Here is a 19745-nt window from a genome sequence, read left to right as displayed (position 1 = left end):
AAAGACGACAGCTTTTTTTTACGTTGAACAACTGACAGTTTGTGTGGATCTTGTGAATGATTGTGACTGAGCTACGACTCAGTAATTAAAGTCTACACACGACGCCTTCATTGAATAAAATACGAAACTTTTTCTTGCGTGAAGCTTCTGCTTGAGTCGGTATTTTGGCCGCTATATTCAGTCAGATATTGACCAAGGGATACAAAATGGGTGGCCGCTGGCCGCATTAGACAGATGACCGCTATACACAGGGTCTAAAACACGTAAATTTTCTGTGGGGGATTTTTCAGTGGCTGCTATAGGCAGGTGGCCGTTATATACAGGTGGCCGCTAAGACAGGTTTGACTGTATTTCAACTTTCTTGTAAATTTTCTTCTGGTAATTATATATTAAAACATCTTGTATTATGAGTTTATTCCCATAATACTTTTATTTTATTCCCATAATATTATAACTTTTTCTCCAACTTAGTTTTCCAAAAATTACAACTTTAGTTTTTTTTTCTCAGAAATTATGACTTAAAACATATATATTTAATATATATGAAAATTAATATAATATTCATATATATATTTTCCATTAATATTTCAACTTTATGCTACAATATGACATTATTTTTCTTTATAACATTACAAGTTTACTCTTGTAAAATTGCTACTTTTTTCTTGTTCGAATACGACTTATTTCTCTTAACATTTTGACTTTATTTCTGTAAAATAATTTTTCTTTTTCTGCTGCTGGTAGTTTCCAACTATTTCACCTTTCTTCTTAGAATTTTCCTTCTCAAAAATATGACTTTATTCCCATAATATTTTGACTCATAATATTACGCTGATATTGTTGCATTGTTTGACTTTATTCCTGTAAAATTACTGAGGATTTTTCCATTTCTGCTGTTTTCTTGGCCCCCAGGCTGCACTTTGGACACCCCTGCTATAAAGCCACACAAGTGGCGAGGGGCATTATTCTTAAATGCTGCCTCAAAAGTTCTGGATATCGGTAACTGAATGTTGTACGCCGTAAAAATTGCCTTTTTTGAAGTTATTTTTAAAATTGGATATTTCTCTTAATCTATTTGAAATGACTTCTTTGTTTAATCTTTAATAAAAATCAGTAGAACTACCATTGACACGACTATGCCTTCAAAACACGTGGCTGCAATGATTATCTCAATGACTGCTCAGGGAAACACATTTTATTAACAAAACCAACACGTTTCGACACACAAACCCTTTTTTTAATAGAAAGAATAAACAGACCTGTTGGCCAACGCGGGTGCAAGTTTTGAAACGTTCCCCTTCCTCTTTTTAAACTGAAAGATGACATGAGGATGTATTGAAGTTTGTAGTGATCGTAGATCTATAGTAACTTTGTAAACAAGCTATGCGCTCCTTAAATAAGCGCTTGGAAGGCAGTGACTTCTTTTTTTTTCTTAAAATCCTGCAGTTTATGAATAGGGAATTCAGTGTGTGTGTGTGTGTGTGTGTGTGTGTGTGTCTGTGTGGAGGTGTAAAGAGCAGCAGTTCATGAGTCAAGCTGTTGAGCAATCGGCAGCTGCTTGTCAGCATGTGGCTGCTGTCTGTGTGTTTTATACTTCTCCGTTTTTTCCGCCATATCATCTTAGATAACACACACACACACACACACGCACACACACACACAAAACATTTCTCACGTTACCAAGCTAAATAGAAAAATGTGTGCCAAGGTATTGTATGCCAGAGGGTGAGTTTTGGCGCTTTAACACGACATTTGCTGCATCCTCGTGGATGTCTTTTCTTAGCTGGGACAAATGGAACACTCTGTTCTCTCTTTCTGTTTCAAGTATCTAAAAATATTATTTTACTCGCCTAAAAACAAGTATATGTTCTGTTTCTAATATAATGACACCCTGTACTGTTACTTGTAAGTTTATGCGCTCATGTGCAGTTCACATTATGTTACATTTTAGAGCATACAGTAGTAAACATTGTCAGACACATGAAAATATATGAACTTATATACAAATCCTAACTCCTCAATATGCTCTTTCGTTTGCAACCATTTCCCAATTAATGAATGCGCTGCATATATTATTAATTGTCGGTCCTCTTCATCCACATTCACAGATTAAAGTTGTCTGAAATAGTTCATTTCAGACTAATGCCCTTATTGTGAAATTCTCACATACACGTCCCCGTCATATGAACTCCATCTTGTATTCTGACATGGTGTTGGACAAAATGTGGCTGCCAGGGCTGGTTGCCTTGTGGCCGTCACTGGATCCAGTGGGCACAGGCGGGGTGCTGGCGGACGTGGACGGCTGCTGGGAATCCTGCAGCTTCTTCCTGTTTATCTTCCTCTCTTTGGCGCGTCTGTTCTGAAACCAGATCTTCACCTGGAGCAAAAGCACAACGCACTTTTTGGGTTTTTGCATCATTTTGGCAGGACATTCAAATTCAACATTTTTTTTGTCAATACATCCCACAGAATGAAATAGTCCTCTGAAAGGTCCTTGGTGTTTCGTAGTTATGTACGCGCTCCCAAAAATGAATTAAAAACTCAATTTTAGTCACGAGACTCGCTCAAGTATTAGTTGGAGTGTGGTGCATGACTGTGTGCTGTGTGTGTGTATCGATGTTAATTGGTTCCAGGGCCGCACGGTGGCCGAGTGCTTAGCATGTTGGCCCCACAGTCAGGACATCGGGAAGACCTGGGTTGGAATCTTCACTTGGGCATCTCTCAAACATTGGTTTGGGCATGCCAGTGGCTAATGGGAATGTTGCTCCAGCTGGTGAAGATGGATTCATCCACTGTCTGGAACTGATGTCCATTTTTGTAAACTTCCCCTGCCATTGATCCCCAAATATTCTCGATTTGATTTAGATAAGGGGAACACGCGGGATGGTCCAAAAGAGTGAGGTTATTCCTCTGGAAGAAGTCCTTTGTGGTGAGCATTGTGAATTGCAGTGTTGTCCTGTTGAAAAAGGCAGTCATTACCACACAGAAGAGGGCCTTAAGTCATGAGGGATGCCCCTCTCCACATAGCAAGCTGCCGTTTGACGCCCCTGCACAGCCAGACTCTCCATTGTTCAATTGAAGGAAAAAAACAATCCACATTATGATGGCGCCCCCTCCATGGTGCCGTGTGGAAAACATCTCAGGTGGGATCTCCTTGTCATGCCAGTAACATTGGAAGCCATCGGGACCTTCAAGGTGACATTTTTTCTCATCAGAGAATAAAACTTTCTTCCACCTTTCAATGTCCCATGTTTGGTGCTCTCTGGCAAATTCCAAACGGGCAATTTTGTGGCATTGAAGGAGATGAGGCCTTTATTTCTTTCTTCTTAAAACCCTTCTCTCACAGATGCCGTCTGATGGTTATTGGACTGCACTCGGCACCAGTAACAACCTTCATTCGGGCCGAGCATGGTCCCGTCTCTTGATCTTTCAGCCCAGGGCCGGGGACATTTTTTTGGGTCACATGATTTTTTTTGTTCCAAAACCCTCAGGATTTTTGAAGAAGTTTCAAATGACTGTCTTACTGCATCCAACCTCAGCAGTAACGGTGCGCTATGAGAAGCCTTGCTGATGCAGCTCAACAATCCGACCACGTTCAAAGGGAGAACGATTTTTCAAGTGACAAATGACAATGAGTCCACATTTTTGTTACGATTTTTTTCTTTTAAAGGTTGTGGTCTTTTGATCAGCTGATGAACAATCTATTTCACTTTAATGCTTGTTTGCAACAAATTGCTCACTCAGATTTTTTTGGTCTCACTTCCATTTCTTGTTTTTGCATTTTGAAGCTCTTCTTGGAACCTCCTTAACTCATTCAATCCCAGTCATTTTTCAAAAGACAACCCCTTCAGTACCGGCCGTTTTAGACAATTGACTGATCTTTCAAGGCAAAAAGAATATTGTGTTCTATGGCGATATAAACATGGCACCTACCAAAAGACAGACTCTCGTCTTTCATTCTTTTTCTGTTCTTTAGTAATCGGCAGTAGAACATTGGCGAGTTTCAGGAAAATATCAGTTCCCAACAAGAAAAGGGAGAAAAACAGCTTTTTGTGAAAAGATACATTTCAAGCATAACTTTCACTTTGACACAAATGTTTTGCTTTTGTGACAACTCAAACATCAACTATGCCACAACATCAACAATACAAAAAAGGGTTGTTTTACATCCAAATAACAATTTCTTTACAAATATAACACCATGAACTATCTTCAAGGAAAAAGCTTGAAGTCTTATTAGGTTATATCATAAAAGCATCTATTTTGATGTACTGTAAAATATATATACTGTATATATGTATAGTATATTCATTCAGTATCGTACTGTATTGTATTATGATCCCTGGCACCTCACCTGTCTTTCGGAGAGGCTCAGTGCCACGGAAAGCTCAGACTTGCGCCTCATTGTGATGTAGCGATTGAACTGAAACTCGGTCTCCAGCTCCTGGCGCTGGTGGTCCGTGTACACCACTCTGTACTTGTCCTTTGTACGAGTCTTCCCTCCTAGAAGAACAAAATAAGCCCAGTTATTAACAAGTAAATGGCTGTGTTTGCACTCTGAGTTTTCGTTTGTGATAATTACTGACAAGAGTCAGTGGGGGGCTTTTTGTACTGCATATTAGAAACTTGATGGTCTCTGCTTTTTTAAATTACTGATTTGTCTTCCATTGGCATTGCTATGAATCATTACAAAACTCCACAAGTGAAAAATAACATGTAACTATACGGGATGTGCATCAAGATAATTGCCCTGAATATTTTTGTAGGGCGAGGGCACTTGTTGTTAGGCAGAATTTGGGAGCGCCATCATTTGTACCCTATCAGCTAATGAAAATCTGCAAGTGGAAGGAAATTACTTTAACAAACACAGAACTATAAGGAATTTCAGACAAGTATATAAACATTTCACTTCTCTAAATATATTTTTTTCCTGGTCATCTCACATGTTTACTTTACCACTTGCATGCCGGCATTTTGGCACGCCGACCTCACCGTCAGAAGACTGAGGGTTCGAATCGGTGTTTGGGTAACTCTGTATGGAGTATTCGCCCTTCGTGTGCGTGGCTTTTCTTTGGCTACTCCTCCCACATTTCAAAAACATGCATGTTCGATTAATTGGAGACTCTAAGTTGTCCATAGAATGCGAATGTGAGTGTGAATGCTTGTTTGTCTATACGTGCCCTGTCATTGACTATTTCAGAGTGTACCAAAATCAGCTGGGATGGGCTGCAGCTGACCCGTGACCGTGTTGACGGCAAGCTGTATTGAAAAAAACCCCAAAAAACACAAGAAAATAAAGTTCATTTCTGCACATTAACAATGCAATTTAATCGCTACTTCGCAATCAGTGGTGTGCAGTCAGGGCCAGCAAGGCCTTCTCTGCTGGCCTAATCATTACCAGAAGCACTGACCTAAACTTAAACTGTAGTATTTGATCCATTTACTTATATTAATTTATTCCCAATGGACGAATATCTTCATTTCGTAGCGTGTTTCATCCAGTCGTGTACATGTATGTTTGATTTTTTTGTCCAATCATATTTCGGCTTCTATGTGTTGCCATATGAATGTAATCTGCCCAGGACACTTCAGAGTTAGGAGTGCTGGTCCATGTCGCATATACACTGTTAGCAATGGGCCTGGGTTTTTTTTTAGCCAGTCAGACTCAAATTCGCCTCTCAGGGCCAGCTGGCCCGCCCACATTAACATCAGCACTTTTCTGTCTTCTTGATTTTAGGACTGAATGCACCGCCCGCCACTGTTTGTAATTACGTAATATAAATGGAAAAAAAGAAAGGAAAACAGCACCAATGTAAAAATAGCATATGGAAGGAAATTGCTGCAAAATAGCATTAAAAGGATTATGAGACAAGTTACTTCTACACAGGAAACCATCGAAACGACAGAAAAAAAGCACCAGTGACTGCAGTGAGTCACATGTTGTGCAGTCAAGTAGGCGACTATTTTGAGTGTCTGGTGCCATGTTCAAGTTCAGGCGCCACTTAAAGACCCATCAGTTCTATTAATCAAACTAACTATATCTAATGTAAAGACTCTCCAATGCATTGCAGCAGGGCTTCTCCTTATCTTTGCGAGTGGTGTTTACACAGGCAGCTATTCATTGACACACACGCACACACACATTCACAGGAAAGGGCGAGTCAGTTATTGATCGGGAAATTTCGTGTGACGCCATCGATCAAAGTAGAGCAATGGCTACATGCAGACATCAGTGAGGGTCGCCCTCAAGGCTCAGTCTGCACACCGCGGCTTCCCTGAGCCGCATTATCTCGCCAAGTTGTCACCCTTGTACGCGAGGGAGGGTGGACCCTTCAGCAGCCTCCAGCGCCTGTGTTGTTGTCTTTGCGCTGTCGTCCCAGGCAGGCTTGCGGAAGGGAGAGGCAAAAAAGCTTGATGGATGTGTGTGCGTGCAGCCGGTCTGGCTTAACTCTGTGTATGAATATATGTTGAAATACTTGCTGTGCGCAAAAAACGCCGTGAGTGAGGGCCATGCGACAGCACCATTAACCAAATTCAAGTCCCACCTGTAAAAGGAAGTAAGTTGTAATCATTATTATAGAATTTTTCACAAAGATTACATAAGCAGTCACACTGTTGTCATACAGATGGTTACACTGGAAGGGAGAAGGGACGCGAGCAGTTTGGAAATTAGGGTTAAAACATTATGTAGAACACTTGGTCAGTGCAAAAAAGGAAACTAAATGGACAATGATATCCTTTGGTGCTTTGTGATACAACTATAGTTGTCCCTCGCGGTTCGATTATCACTGACTCGCCATATTGTGTTTTTTCAAAAGCGTATTAATGAATAAATAACTGTTTTTGGTTAAAAATAGCCTATTATTAGTAAAAAAAAATGCACATTTAAGCAAATCGTACTTATTCTTGGCCTACAACAAGCATTTTCAAGCATAAAAATGGCTAAATGATCAAACTCAATGAACTAAAATACAAATACAAGACAGAAGAAGCACTGTAATTGTCAATGTAGTACTGTATTCTACATTGGCCGGTAGGTGTCGATGTTCGGTGCGACAGCAGACACTCTTCACTAAGGTTCCCGGGACACATTTACTTTGACACTGCTCGAGCAGGTGTTTTATTTACTGTACGTCTTACACGGCTTATGTACTCTACTATATTGGGTAATATTACTTATTTATGTCTAATATGTCTCATTTTTGCTGCTTACATCTAATATATTGGGTAATCCAAACGTGAAAGTGTTATTTCATGTCTTGAGGGTTCTACTAATATTAAAAACCGTATTTAGAAGATTGTAAACAGGTTTTGTACGCCATAAATACGAAAATCCTCCATTTATTAATATTGAATCCTACGTCGCGGAAATTCACTTATCGCGGTTCAGTCTGGAACCAATTGTCCGCGATAAATGAGCGTTGACTGGATATGTATTTTATCAAATCTCTAATCACATAATCCTGTATATACTAGCTCTGCTGTATGGAGTAACACACTTTGCATGCAATTTAATGCTATGTGTCTATATGTGCCCTGCGATTGGCTGGCCACCAGTCCAGGGTGTACCCCACCTGTCGCCCGAAGTCAGCTGGGATAGGCTCCAGCATACCCCCGCGAACCTAATGAGGAGAAGTGGTATAGAACATGGATGGATGGATGTCTATTGAGTAATACAAGTCTAAAGGTGACTAGGGGTGTTATTTCATATCTACAGGGCTCAAATAATGTTAAAAAACGTATTTGGAAGGTCATAAACAGGTTTTCTATACTCTATCTATGAAAATATTCCATTTATAAATAAGGAAATTCACTTATCACGGTCAGGTCTGGAACCAATTAACTGTAATTACACTTTTATTTATTTTTCAAATTTGGTGTACTTGCATACCTCTCGATATAGAACTTGTGGGTGGAGAGGGAGGTACTGGAGCGTACTGAAGCTGGTGGTACCTCATGTAGCACCTGTGGCACTCATACCACAGTTTTAGAATCGAATACATAAAATACTGACAGATACGGCTTTTTTTATTGCGCGTGAAAGAGAACGTGACAAGAGTGCCTATGTTTCTGACAAACACAGAGTAGCGATTCAATTCACGCAAAATGAATGTATTGAAATAAACTTGAACCGGCTCTTTCTGTCTTTTATCCACCAGGCTACCAAGGAAACTCCCTAGTAGTGAGAGTGTGAGCTTTAGGATACAAATGACTGTGCCCTACGAATTCTGCCTGGCAACAGGTGGCAAATACGACGACTTTGTGCAGTCTTGATGGTGGTGTTGAAGCTTTATAATAAATCACATAGAACAGTGGTTGTTGAACCTTTTACACCACGTACTTTCCGACTTGCATGTGCCACCGTTTTTGCTACCACCACTTGCCATCGTGACGTAGCTTTTGCATTTTGCATTTGTATGACTATTTTATACATATTTCATGCATATATGGTTTCAGTATAATAACAGTAATACATCCATCCATCCATCTTCTGCGCTCGCCTTGGGAGCCTATCCCAGCTGACTTCGGGCGAGAGGAGGCGTACACCCTGGACTGGTCGCCAGCCAGTGGCAGGGCACATAGAAACAAACATTCACACTCACACTCATACCTGTGGACAATTTAGAGTCATGCATATGTTTGGAATGTGGGAGAAAGCTGGAGTGCTGAGAGGAAACCTACGCACGCACGTTGAGAACATGCATGCATGTCTTTCAGATCTCCTGACTGTGTGGCCACCGTGCAGCCCAACAACAATACAGTTTATGAAGAAATAATATAAATATAAGAATGGTTGTATACAGTATTACTTGACTAGATTTAATGTGAATGTGAATTATATAAATAATAATGTAATGATAATCTAATAATGTAGATAATATCAAGAGAGTGAGAGTACAGTCGTGCTCCTCAGGGATTATCTGGCCTAAATTTGATAATTATTGTAAAATAGGGAACATATTAAATGTTATAATATGCATATAACAATGGTTACTATATTACGTCATTACATGTATACACACTTGTATATTGTGACATAAATGAACAATTTCCAATAATTCAGATACTGTCAAGACAAAGTACAGCAGAGTTCCTTGTAAAGTTTTATGTTTAATACACAGTTGCAGTGAAGTTGTAATATCAGTGTTTAGGGAATAAATATTTAATATGATACTTTTGATAAAGCTTTATTTTACTTCATGAATATTTAATATTACACATTTATACATGCATTATGACCTAAATAAGCAATAATCCAGATCGTGTAAAGACAGTAGGAGAGAGTACAGTAGTTTTCCCGGTAAAGTATGTGACTTGAAAGTGAATTTTATACATCATACAGAGAAGTAATTCAGTTGCAAAATTGTTTATGAATAAATGTTGAATATATGAGACATATGATGGCTATATTTGCACATATTCTAGTTATACGTGACAAATAAAGACATTCTAATAAAACAGATACTGTTCAGACAGTAAGAGATTACTGTAGTGTTCCTGGTAAAGTATGCGGCCAAGGCTTGGATTTCATATTTTATACACAGTAGTACTTTTGTACTACAAATGTATGTTTATGGAAAAAAATACTTTATTGCAACTCTAGTAATGGTTGTATATTTCTATGTTAATTTATTGTAGTTATATTGTAAATAAACAAATACAATCCAAATGTCTAGACAGTAAAATAGTATAGTCGTGTTTAGTGTGTATAATAGTGGCAAAAATGCAAATTTGATATTTAATACAGAGCAGGAATCAGTTGTTCTAAAACTAATAGAAATATAATAATGATTCTAGATTTCAAATGACTTTATTATAATTATACATGCAATATGTTATAAATAAACTCATTATAATAATCCAGATACTGTCAAGACAGTGAGAGAGTGTACAGGAGTACGTAGTCTACTTTATAAATGTCAAAAATCCAACTAATCATCATCATCCGTCCCAAAGGAAAATAAAAAGACTGATAAATAGTCCCACCTGGAGGTACAGAAGGCTTGACATGCTCCAGGGTTCTCCTCCGGGTGCAGAAGGGGTCCTGACTGGAGAAAAGGTTGTAGGGGGTGAGGCCTCCTCCTCCGGTGACGGTGGGCGTGCCGGTCAGCTCCGCGGCGGTGAAGTTCACCTGCCCGGTGCTGGGGCTCGGACCTGGGAAGCTATAAGAGTAATCCTCACGGTAAACGCCGTTCCAAGCACTTCCGGACGGATCGACTCCCGGCATATGATGGTAAGCGGTGAACTCATACGAGGGCGCCATGAACTGGCTGTTGATGGGCAGCGTCTGGGCCGGGTGCCTGGCCGGCTGGGAGTTGGGGTACATCCCGGATACCAGCAGCTTTTTCCTCAGGTAAACCACTTAAACCTCCTGGAGCATTTTCCGTGTTTATTCCCAGCAACTCTTCTTGTTTCCACTCCCCGCAGATTCCACACACACATACACACACACACTGGCCGGCTACCTGAGGAGCAGGTACACACCTTTATAGATTTACAACCAAGGAGTTCAAAGGTCCAATGATGACGTCACGCCTTACCTGACACTCACCTGGTCAGCTCTGCTAAGCGACATGAGTGCATTGACCCGCAATCTCCTCACCCAGTTTGCCCTCCCAGTCATGTGGACCAGGTCACATGCACTTACCGGCCATAAAATTAGGCACACCTGCACCGCCACTATCCAAATAGCATATTTATTACCAATATGTTTAGGATTGGGTTTGTAGAGCTGTTTTATTGTTTTGTCCCACTCATGAAAGAATGGTAACCAAAATCTTAGAAACAGCTCTCAGCACTTCTATATCATGGCAAACTACAACCACAATAACAAACATATTATTTAAGTAGATCTTTACAGGGCAAGGAGCCATATTTGGTAACTTGAACTTGAGTTACGACTATAAGGCAGTAAAAAGCCTGTGATTTTTCTCAACCAACAAAAAGAAAGGTACGGCTTATGGTATAGTATGGTGTGGTGTGGTGCATGGGATGGTATGTTTATTTGTTTCAGACATGCGTAACAAGTTACATGAAGGAACGTCAAATGGTTGCATTTGCACAGTTCAACATGTCTGAAAAGGAGTAGGAAGAAGCAGAGTTTATATTTAATCCCACACTTTCCGCACGTCTTTTACTGATAATTCATTCACACCGTAACGGAAGGGAGAGGGGAATAAAGAAGCAACTCAAGAAGCAAATAGGAGTTACAATAACAACACTATAAACTTTGTGAAGTATTGAGGGAATAAGTAAAATTTGAAAAATGATAAATTGGGAATAAATTGCTAATAATAAATAGGAATATTAGTAAAACATTCAATAAAACAAACAAAGATTGAGGATGTTGACTTCAACGCTGCAACAAGTCTTTGTGGGTTACGTCTTTAATGTCCTTGTAGTTGATGTAATGTAATCTTCAATTTTGTATTAATTATTTAATGTAAATAATAATAAAACTATATACAGTGGAATTTTTGTACGCTCTGGTGTCTTATTCAGTTCTTGATGAACATTATTGCTAAAAGTCTGTCTCGGTTTTTGAACGGCCAGCAGTGTCCAAACAAAGCATCCATGCATTGGTGACTCTATGTGAAGAATGGATAGTGGTTCTTTGAGAGTTGGCACATATAGTTAGATTCTGGCCAGAGAATCATTTAATCATCTTTATTATGTGTGTTGTTTTTTTTTGTTCCTAGACCGCACACTGAACAATGAACAACTCATATCTGTCGCCTTCCTTCCTTCTACTGTATTAACCTAATAAACACAGTGCTGCCGATGGCTGATGAGGCGTTTAAGCACACTGCCTGTTTCTAGTGCTAGAGGAATCTGTGCCTTTTTTTCTAAGAAAATAAGGCTGCAAAAAAGTTGCAACTGCCACTTTGATAAAGAGGGTATGAAACACTACTGAATTCAAGAAAGAACCCGTAGCAAAGTACGCAGGTAGCGTTGGCTACAAATAATGTAAAGGTAGGAACCTTTGAAAATAGGTTGCAGGGGAAAGTGCTTAACGGAGACACATAACAGCCGGGCAGTGTGTAATGATGAGTGTACCTGCTGCTGAAGTTAACATTAACGTTCAAGTGAGTAAGTATACAGCCCTGACAGTCTACTCTTTGAAGTTTGTAACGGACTGAGTGAAATATTTTTCGCTATATGTTAGCTGGGCAGTGTCAGCGTGGCTCTTTTGTCCCCGCCCTCCCCTCCTCTCCTCCCTCCCACTCATCAGGCGTTCACCACCAAGTCATCAATAAAGGTAAAACTGTTGCTAAATGTTCATTTATCAATTTCTTTCGTCATTTATACATATTTAGCATTGTTTTGTGCATGTGAAACTATAGTTATTCTCTGTAAAATGTCTTTTGTGTTAATATTTTGGGCTGTCTGGATGACATTTACAGTATTTCAGTATTTCTTGTGGGAAAGATTGATTCGGTTTTCGTACATTTCGTTTTTCGTCTGACCTTTTCGAACGGATTAAGGACGAAAAGCGAGGTTCCACTCTATTACATTGGTCTATCAAAATCTGACTGGTGTATTTCCAAACAATACATTTGTTATTGTGGTTGTAGAACTGTTTGTAATGTTTTGTCCAAATATATCAGTGGTCACCAAACTGCAGCCCGGGAGCCATTTGTAGATGGCGGCTGTTTTTTAATGGCCCGCAGCACATTGTTAAAAATATAATTTAACAACAAAACTTAAAATAACCCAGCAAAAGGTAAAATTGAAAAATCAGCAATAATTTTGCAAGAATAGGGTCAAAATATTAAGAGAAAAAAGTTGCAATGTAACAAGAAAAAGTTGGAATTTTAGCAGAATAATGTCGTGTAATATTATGAAGAAAAATAACATCATTTTATTAGCATAAAGATGAAATAGTAAAGAAAGACGTTATAAAGTCGCAATATTATGAAAAACAAAACAAACAAAACATGAACTTCGGTTATTATGAAAAGGCTGTAAAAGACTTAATGAGAAATCAAGTAGCAAGAAATGTAATAGTAATATATTGTATCATGTAAAACATGATGAAAAACAATATAATGGTATATCAATATTGTGTTTATAACGCTAATGATGGAGCTTTTGTGCAAGTGTCTCTAATGCTGTGCTGAGTGCATGCTTGTGCATGTCATGTCATTTGTATGACTTATTCCAGAGGTGGAGCAAGTGATTATTTATTCAGGGGCAATAGGTCTCGCACAGAGTGAAAGTAAAATGACAGGCTATACTGTTGTGCGGCTGTTGCTGATAAACTTCCAGCAAGCATTTTTATTGTGGCCATAGTTAAAGTGTCATAAAGTGTCACCATCGTAAACTGCAGTTTGCATGCACACCTGAAATACCTCAAATGTATGCAACTGATATGCTAAGCAATAACAACAATAGGGCTACTCTTCAACCTCCATCAATGACAAAACCCGTAAAAATATCCCTTTAGTTTTCTAATCCTGCTTTAGAACATAATGCATTAATTGTGAAGTATACTTGCATTACATTCCAGACAACGTGAATGTTAAACTCTGGCAAAATGAATAAGGATTAAGAGAAGGTGCAGAAGTTATTGTCCTGCTTCTATTGACCTGAAGAGGGCAGCAAAATACTGCTTACTTGAGATGAACTAGCATGCATCTGCTGCACACTTTGCCACTGACCTTTCTCTATAGCCACGCAATCAATGGAAAGCCACCATTTATATTTGAGTTGTTAGCCACTGTGTGGCACTATTAGCATGCAAAGCAACCAAACAGTTATTAAAGATTCATGTCAGTAACTTTGTGAGAACATTGTAAGATCAGCTTTAATAACAAAGGGGAAGATAGCCTGTGTTAATATCAAGTGCAAGTGCTAAGGGACTATATAAACATATCACCAAACAATAGAACATTACGTCATGCAGGGGTTAAATCAACACAACCGTGCTAAAAATAAAGGAACACGCAAGGCTGTACTGTACCATGACAGCTGTGGCACTATAAATACTATTATTTTTCAAGCTCTGGAAAAAAAAAGTTCTGCTCTGCCTCCCGAATGAACCCAGCAGCTTTTTTTAGTGTCTGTAAATCTTGAATATTTATCTTAAAATGGGTTTAGTGTCAGGAAAGTCTATGGATTTAAGGTAAACAGTGCTTCATAAACAGTATTCCCACTAGTGATGAAAATTTTGGCTCTTTTTAGAAAGCCGGCTCTTTTGGCTCGGCTCACAAAAAGAGAAAGACTCTTTCTGCTTCCAAGTGGCCCCTCAGATTATTTTTTTTTGCCTTAAATTAATTTTATTACGAAATTATGTGTATTGTGTAAAATGAACTACTAATGTAAAAAAACAGATGTTTATTATTTAAATTGATTTATTTAAACTGCAATGAGCAGCTACAAAAATATATTATGATGTTATGTTATAAATAAAATACAAAAACAAAGACCCATCTCAATAGACAAATTAAGTCAAAATAGGTCAAATGTCTTCATCCAAATTTCTCACAAGCTAATCAGCTCTAAGTGCACCCCTGCTCAGTGTGGACACGCACGTCTTAACCAATGACGTTCGCCTTTAAGAGAAAAAACGACGAGGAAAAAACAAATTGGCTCCCAACGACGCCAGCCGGCTCCTGTCATTCATTTCAAAGAGCCGGCTCTCAGAGCCGATTCGTTCGCGACCGACACATCTCTAATTCCCACTCTCTTCTCTCTAGGCGGGCGAGACGGTCAAGCGCACAGAAGGGGAACTAATAAGAGGTTTGTGTGCTCCTTTTCACCAAATCTAAGAGCTTGCATGTGTTGGATGGAGGACAAGAAACCTGCAGTGTGGTCCTCCACCATCAAGCCTGCAGTTGAGGACCTGCAGACATTAAGTGCTTAGTGTACATTAACAAGGCAGCACCTTCGATTATAATGTATAGATCAGTACATACAACATGTTTATCGATTCCCTTCTCCACTTTTTGTGGCCCATTAGTGGCAGTGTTTCATGAAGTAAGGCAACAGGCAGAGAAAACATGGTGTGCGAGATGGAGGTAGCCATATTTTATACTTAAATGGCTTTATTTAGCCATGACTTAGTACTTGGTGGAGGAGCACTTTTTGCAGTGGTTAGGCTTTTCTTGTAGATGGTCACCAGGGAAACAGGAGAGAGGAAGACACAAAAGAGACAACATGTGACAAAAGTGAGAACATGAGTGCATTAGTTCCATGTTGAGTGTAGTAAGCCATATAATGCACTGTATAAAAGACAATATACATTAGATACAATATATGTTTTGTACCGTTGCGCGGTAATCCCTCGTTTATCGCGGTTAATTGGTTCCAGACCCATCTGTGAAGTAGGATTCAATGTTAATAAAAAACAGAAAACCTGTTTATGACTTTCTGAATACAATTTTTACCGTTATTAGAGCCTTCTAGACGTGAAATAACACCCCTATAGTCACCTTTACTCATTTACATATTACCCAATATAGTAGATATAATCAGAGAAAATAAGCCATTTAAGACATAAGTCGGACTCATGCTCGTGTGTGTTTCAATAAATGTCTTCCGGACACGTTGACAGGAAGTGACATCGGGGATTCAGAGTTTTGTTTTAGCTGGAGTGCGGCCACAGCAGTAGCCCGTGTTATTATTATGGTGATGATATACTATTATTATTCATATTATTGTGCCTGTGAGATAAATAATGATAAAATAATCAAGTCTGGTTACTAATGACACCTCGCGGACAGTGAAGACTACAGTTCATTTACGTCTTGAGTGTTTCCATCCATCCATCTTCAAGCATCAGGGGTGAGTTTGGGTTCATGCTCTTGCCCCCTCCCGAGATTCCGGGGGCCTCCAGGGAAATTTGGGGGTCAGCAACTGATCATCTCTAGTTTTACCTGAAAACACAAGCAGCAAACGCAGTTTCAGTTGTAGCGAGTGACAAAACCGACTCTTAAATGTATCGCATAGCTTGAATTGAGGTGGTATTGTGTTGAGCAGTGGTTCTCAACTGGTGGGTCGTGACCTAAAAATGGGTCGCAGATCCACTCTGGGTGTCTTGCAGACAACAAGTCAAAAGTTACATTAAAATATGTAATATACGACTGATGTCTGACCTATTTTTAAGTAAAATTTTGCAATATTTTGTATTTTAATATCATCTTCCTTTTTGGTGTAGCTTATAAGTGAAATATGTGAGTATGCAGTCTTATTTAGTGCAATTTTGATACACAGAGGTGTTCAAACATTTTCCACCAAGGACCATATACTGAAAATCAAAAGATGCAGGGGGCCATTTTAATATTTTATGTATTTCTAAATTTTGGAAAAAAAATATATATATATATATATATATATATATATAAAATCAAAGTGTTTATTAGTTATCAGTATGATTTATTCGTATCAAATATTCAAAAGTCTTCCTTTTTGCTCTATTTTGTTAGGTTTGTTTCATTTTGGTGTTGTCACCTTTTGACCTGTGTGCTTCTTTGTAGATCCCTTCACTCCCTGAGTGGGCGGCGCCACGAGGCACACCTGTAGCCACTTGGTCATCAAGGGCTCTTAAGCCACATGGCTGCAGGAGGAGGACGTGGGATTGTACTACTGGTTTGCATGCTGCCCGTGAAACACCAGTTTGTTTGCTCTTGTGCTCATGATTGCTGTGTTATTTCAAAGTCTGTTCCACGTGCTCCTTGCCTCCTGTGACGCCGTCTGCTCATCAGTGAGTTGTTGCCTTTTTCCACGGTGCCTTTTTGTTTTACTACTTTAGTTGCACCGTTCTACCTCAGTTTGGACACAGAACTTTTTGCTATTCCTTTGTTACTTGGTTCCTGCTCAACTAAATTAAAGATATTATTTTTTGACCTGGATTGTGTCTGGCTCTGCATATTGGGATCTCCACCTGACTGCACGTAACATATTTTTTCCATTCGTGCTGGATTTTTTGGTTTCATTTTATTTCGATTAAAAAAAAACAAATACATTTGCTTGGTTTGACGTAAAGAAAAGTAATAGAAATAAAAAATAAATAAGCAAAGGAATAAATAACTATGAAAATTAAAAATAATAAAAATGAAAAATGACTGATAAAAGTGGGTCGCGACTTAATGACCATTGGAAAATGTGGGTCCCAGGTTGAGACCATTTTGTTTTAGACCACATTTTTCAGGTGCTTTCCATCTCTGTCACACAAGAAAAGTTATCAACCTCAAGACTTCCTGCTTACTTTTGCCCAGTGACAGCTCCAAGCATGCGTCTTATCTCCAGTTGGTTCTGCACTGTTTGGATAGGAGCGCATGTAATGGACACTTGCTGCTGCTGATCACCTTTTATCTCTTGTGGCCTCCTTTTAATGGCTCTCGCACACACACTCTAACTACCGCATTCATGTAGGTTAAATAGTGGATTTAGAGAGGGGGAGAAGTGGGGTTGCTAATTACATATATATATATATATATATATATATATACATATATATAAAGGTTTACGGTGTGAGTGCTGTGTTGTTCCCCTCCTATGTAATGATGGGTGTTTGCACGCTCTCTGATTAATCCCAGCAGGGGCTTTAGAACTGCAGTCACAATTAGAGGACAACATGGTTTCTGTCCAGTTTAGTCTTTTTCTGTTCCCTCCGCTGCCACCAGTTCAGTTCAACCAGCTGCTGCAATGTGGCTATTTCACAGAAAACGAATGACTCTATGAGAAGGTACAATGCACACAGTGGAACCTTGGTTTTCATCATTAATTCTTTCCAAAAGTCAGATGAAAACTGTAACGCATGAATTTTTTTTTCCATAGTTTCTAAATGGCCAAAAATATTAACAAAAAAATACATTTTCATTAAGAATACAATCGTCCCTCTGCTTCACTATGTGACTGTTTTTCAAAAATCATGCTGTTTTGTGGTTAAATATGGCCTATTATTGGTAAGAAATATGCACATTTAAGGAAATTGTACATATTTTTAGGCCCAAAGTAAGCATTTTCAAGCAATGCAGTTACAGTATAAGTCATTAGGCCCACCGTTCAACCTGTGAATATAATATTCTACATTGGTCACTAGGTGTCAGTAATTGTTCGGTGAGACGAGCACCAGACTTGATCGTCAAAACAACAGGCTTTTATTGCAGGTTTAAATTATCTCACAACAGGGACATTAGTAATACAATAATAACACGGGTTACTGTTGTGGGCTACGGCCACAACAAGCTCAAACTCAACTCTGAGCCCTCAACATCACTTCCTGTCTGCCACCGATTCTACTCCCCTACAAGGTAAGCTGTCTTAAATGGCTTATTTTTCCTGATTATATGTACTATATTGCGTAATACGAATGTAAAGGTGACTATAAGGGTGTTACTTCATGTGTAGATGGCTCTCATAATGTTAAAAAAACTTATTTAGAAGATTGTAGAACAAGTTTTCTATGCCATAACCACTGAAATATTCCTTTTAAAAAAAGGAATCCTACTTCGGGGAAATTCACTCGTCATAGTTGGGCCTGGAACCAATTAACCCCGATAAATGACGAGGGTTTACTGTTTTAGAGTGAGTTATTTATGTCTATTATTCTTATTAGTGCTGTCAAAATGAGTGTGTTAACGGCAGTAACTACTTTATGTCATTAATTACGTTAACATTTTTAGTGGAATTAATGAATGCGCGTTATGGCAAGCCACGCCTTTCTGTTATGATGCCAGAGTGAGACACCTCCATAAAGATGGCCCCCCCATACCTCGACAGACGCGCATTGTAGCGTCCCCGCGCAGTCACACAGGGTCTGATCTGATCACATCAACAGCAGTGTAATTCCAATACCATATATGTGTCTCCAACTCACAAAAGCGTCTATGAACATTTCCTCGTTAGACTACTCAGGGACGCTCGGAACATCACAACAACATCTTTATTATGCGTGACTGTGTGGTCTAATCAACAAAAAGACTCGGAAAAACAATACGTGGATGTTGTTCTAACTCACTAACGTAACTCTTACTGTGGAAGTACAGTTTGCTGCATTTAAGTATGCTCGGAAATCCCAGAAAGCACGTGACACAAATTTCTCTCCCTACAATTACGTGGTGTGTTTGAACACAAACCCTCATTGCTCATAATAACATGGCTAAAGTGTGATTGCAATGTTCTGCTCCTAGGTTACTAGACCCGTGTTAGGCAAATACATTTCCAGACATTTGAGCTTTATTTACATTTTTACATCATGTCCTGTCATTTACCTTTCTGTTCATGAAAATTAATCATGATTAATTTGAAAACTGTGATTAATTTGATTAAAAATTGTAATCATTTGACAGCCATAATTTTTATTAGTTTTCATACATTTTGTCTGTATTGTAACCAGAAGGAAGGCTGTAAAAAACCTTAGTGGCATGGAACATTTGTTCAGTTTTTTATTTATGTTTTTCTCTTTTAAAAGAAAAAAAATCAGTCCTTATTTATGTAAATTACAACAAGGGGTGTGAAAACGTTTTACAACCACTGTGTGTGAGAAAAGACACCTGATTTTAAGCAGTGTGTTGTTTTGTAAGAGGTTATTATCCTGTGAAACCGAGACTTCCATGGTTGTTTCCCAAGCAGGCCACGACAAACTCTGCCAATACTTTTTTTTTCACTCCTCTGCCTGCCTGAACCCCCCTCTCTCTCCCTCTGTCTCTCTCTCCTTTTCATTGTGTTTGTTGTTTTATGGAGGGCTTGATGCGGTCCAGATTGTTGTTGCCAACTGAGACTGTCTCACTTCACCTCCA

General features: G+C 38.9%; 1 protein-coding gene across 1 annotated transcript; it reads right to left on the bottom strand.

Moving 5' to 3' along the window:
- Window positions 1–2179: 2179 nt before the first annotated feature.
- Window positions 2180–10442, bottom strand: LOC129190118 (homeobox protein CDX-1-like). Its single transcript, XM_054792524.1, has 3 exons — window positions 9988–10442; window positions 4355–4503; window positions 2180–2377 (listed from the first exon to the last, which is right to left on the bottom strand). The coding sequence occupies exons 1-3, from the start codon at window positions 10325–10327 to the stop codon at window positions 2180–2182; spliced, it is 687 nt and encodes a 228-aa protein (XP_054648499.1). The 5' UTR covers window positions 10328–10442.
- Window positions 10443–19745: the final 9303 nt, after the last annotated feature.

The sequence above is a fragment of the Dunckerocampus dactyliophorus genome, chromosome 11, assembly GCF_027744805.1.
Source record: "Dunckerocampus dactyliophorus isolate RoL2022-P2 chromosome 11, RoL_Ddac_1.1, whole genome shotgun sequence".
NCBI classification, from domain to species: domain Eukaryota; kingdom Metazoa; phylum Chordata; class Actinopteri; order Syngnathiformes; family Syngnathidae; genus Dunckerocampus; species Dunckerocampus dactyliophorus.
The sequence above is the reverse complement of the archived record's forward strand: the minus strand, read 5'-3'. Positions and strand labels throughout refer to the sequence as shown.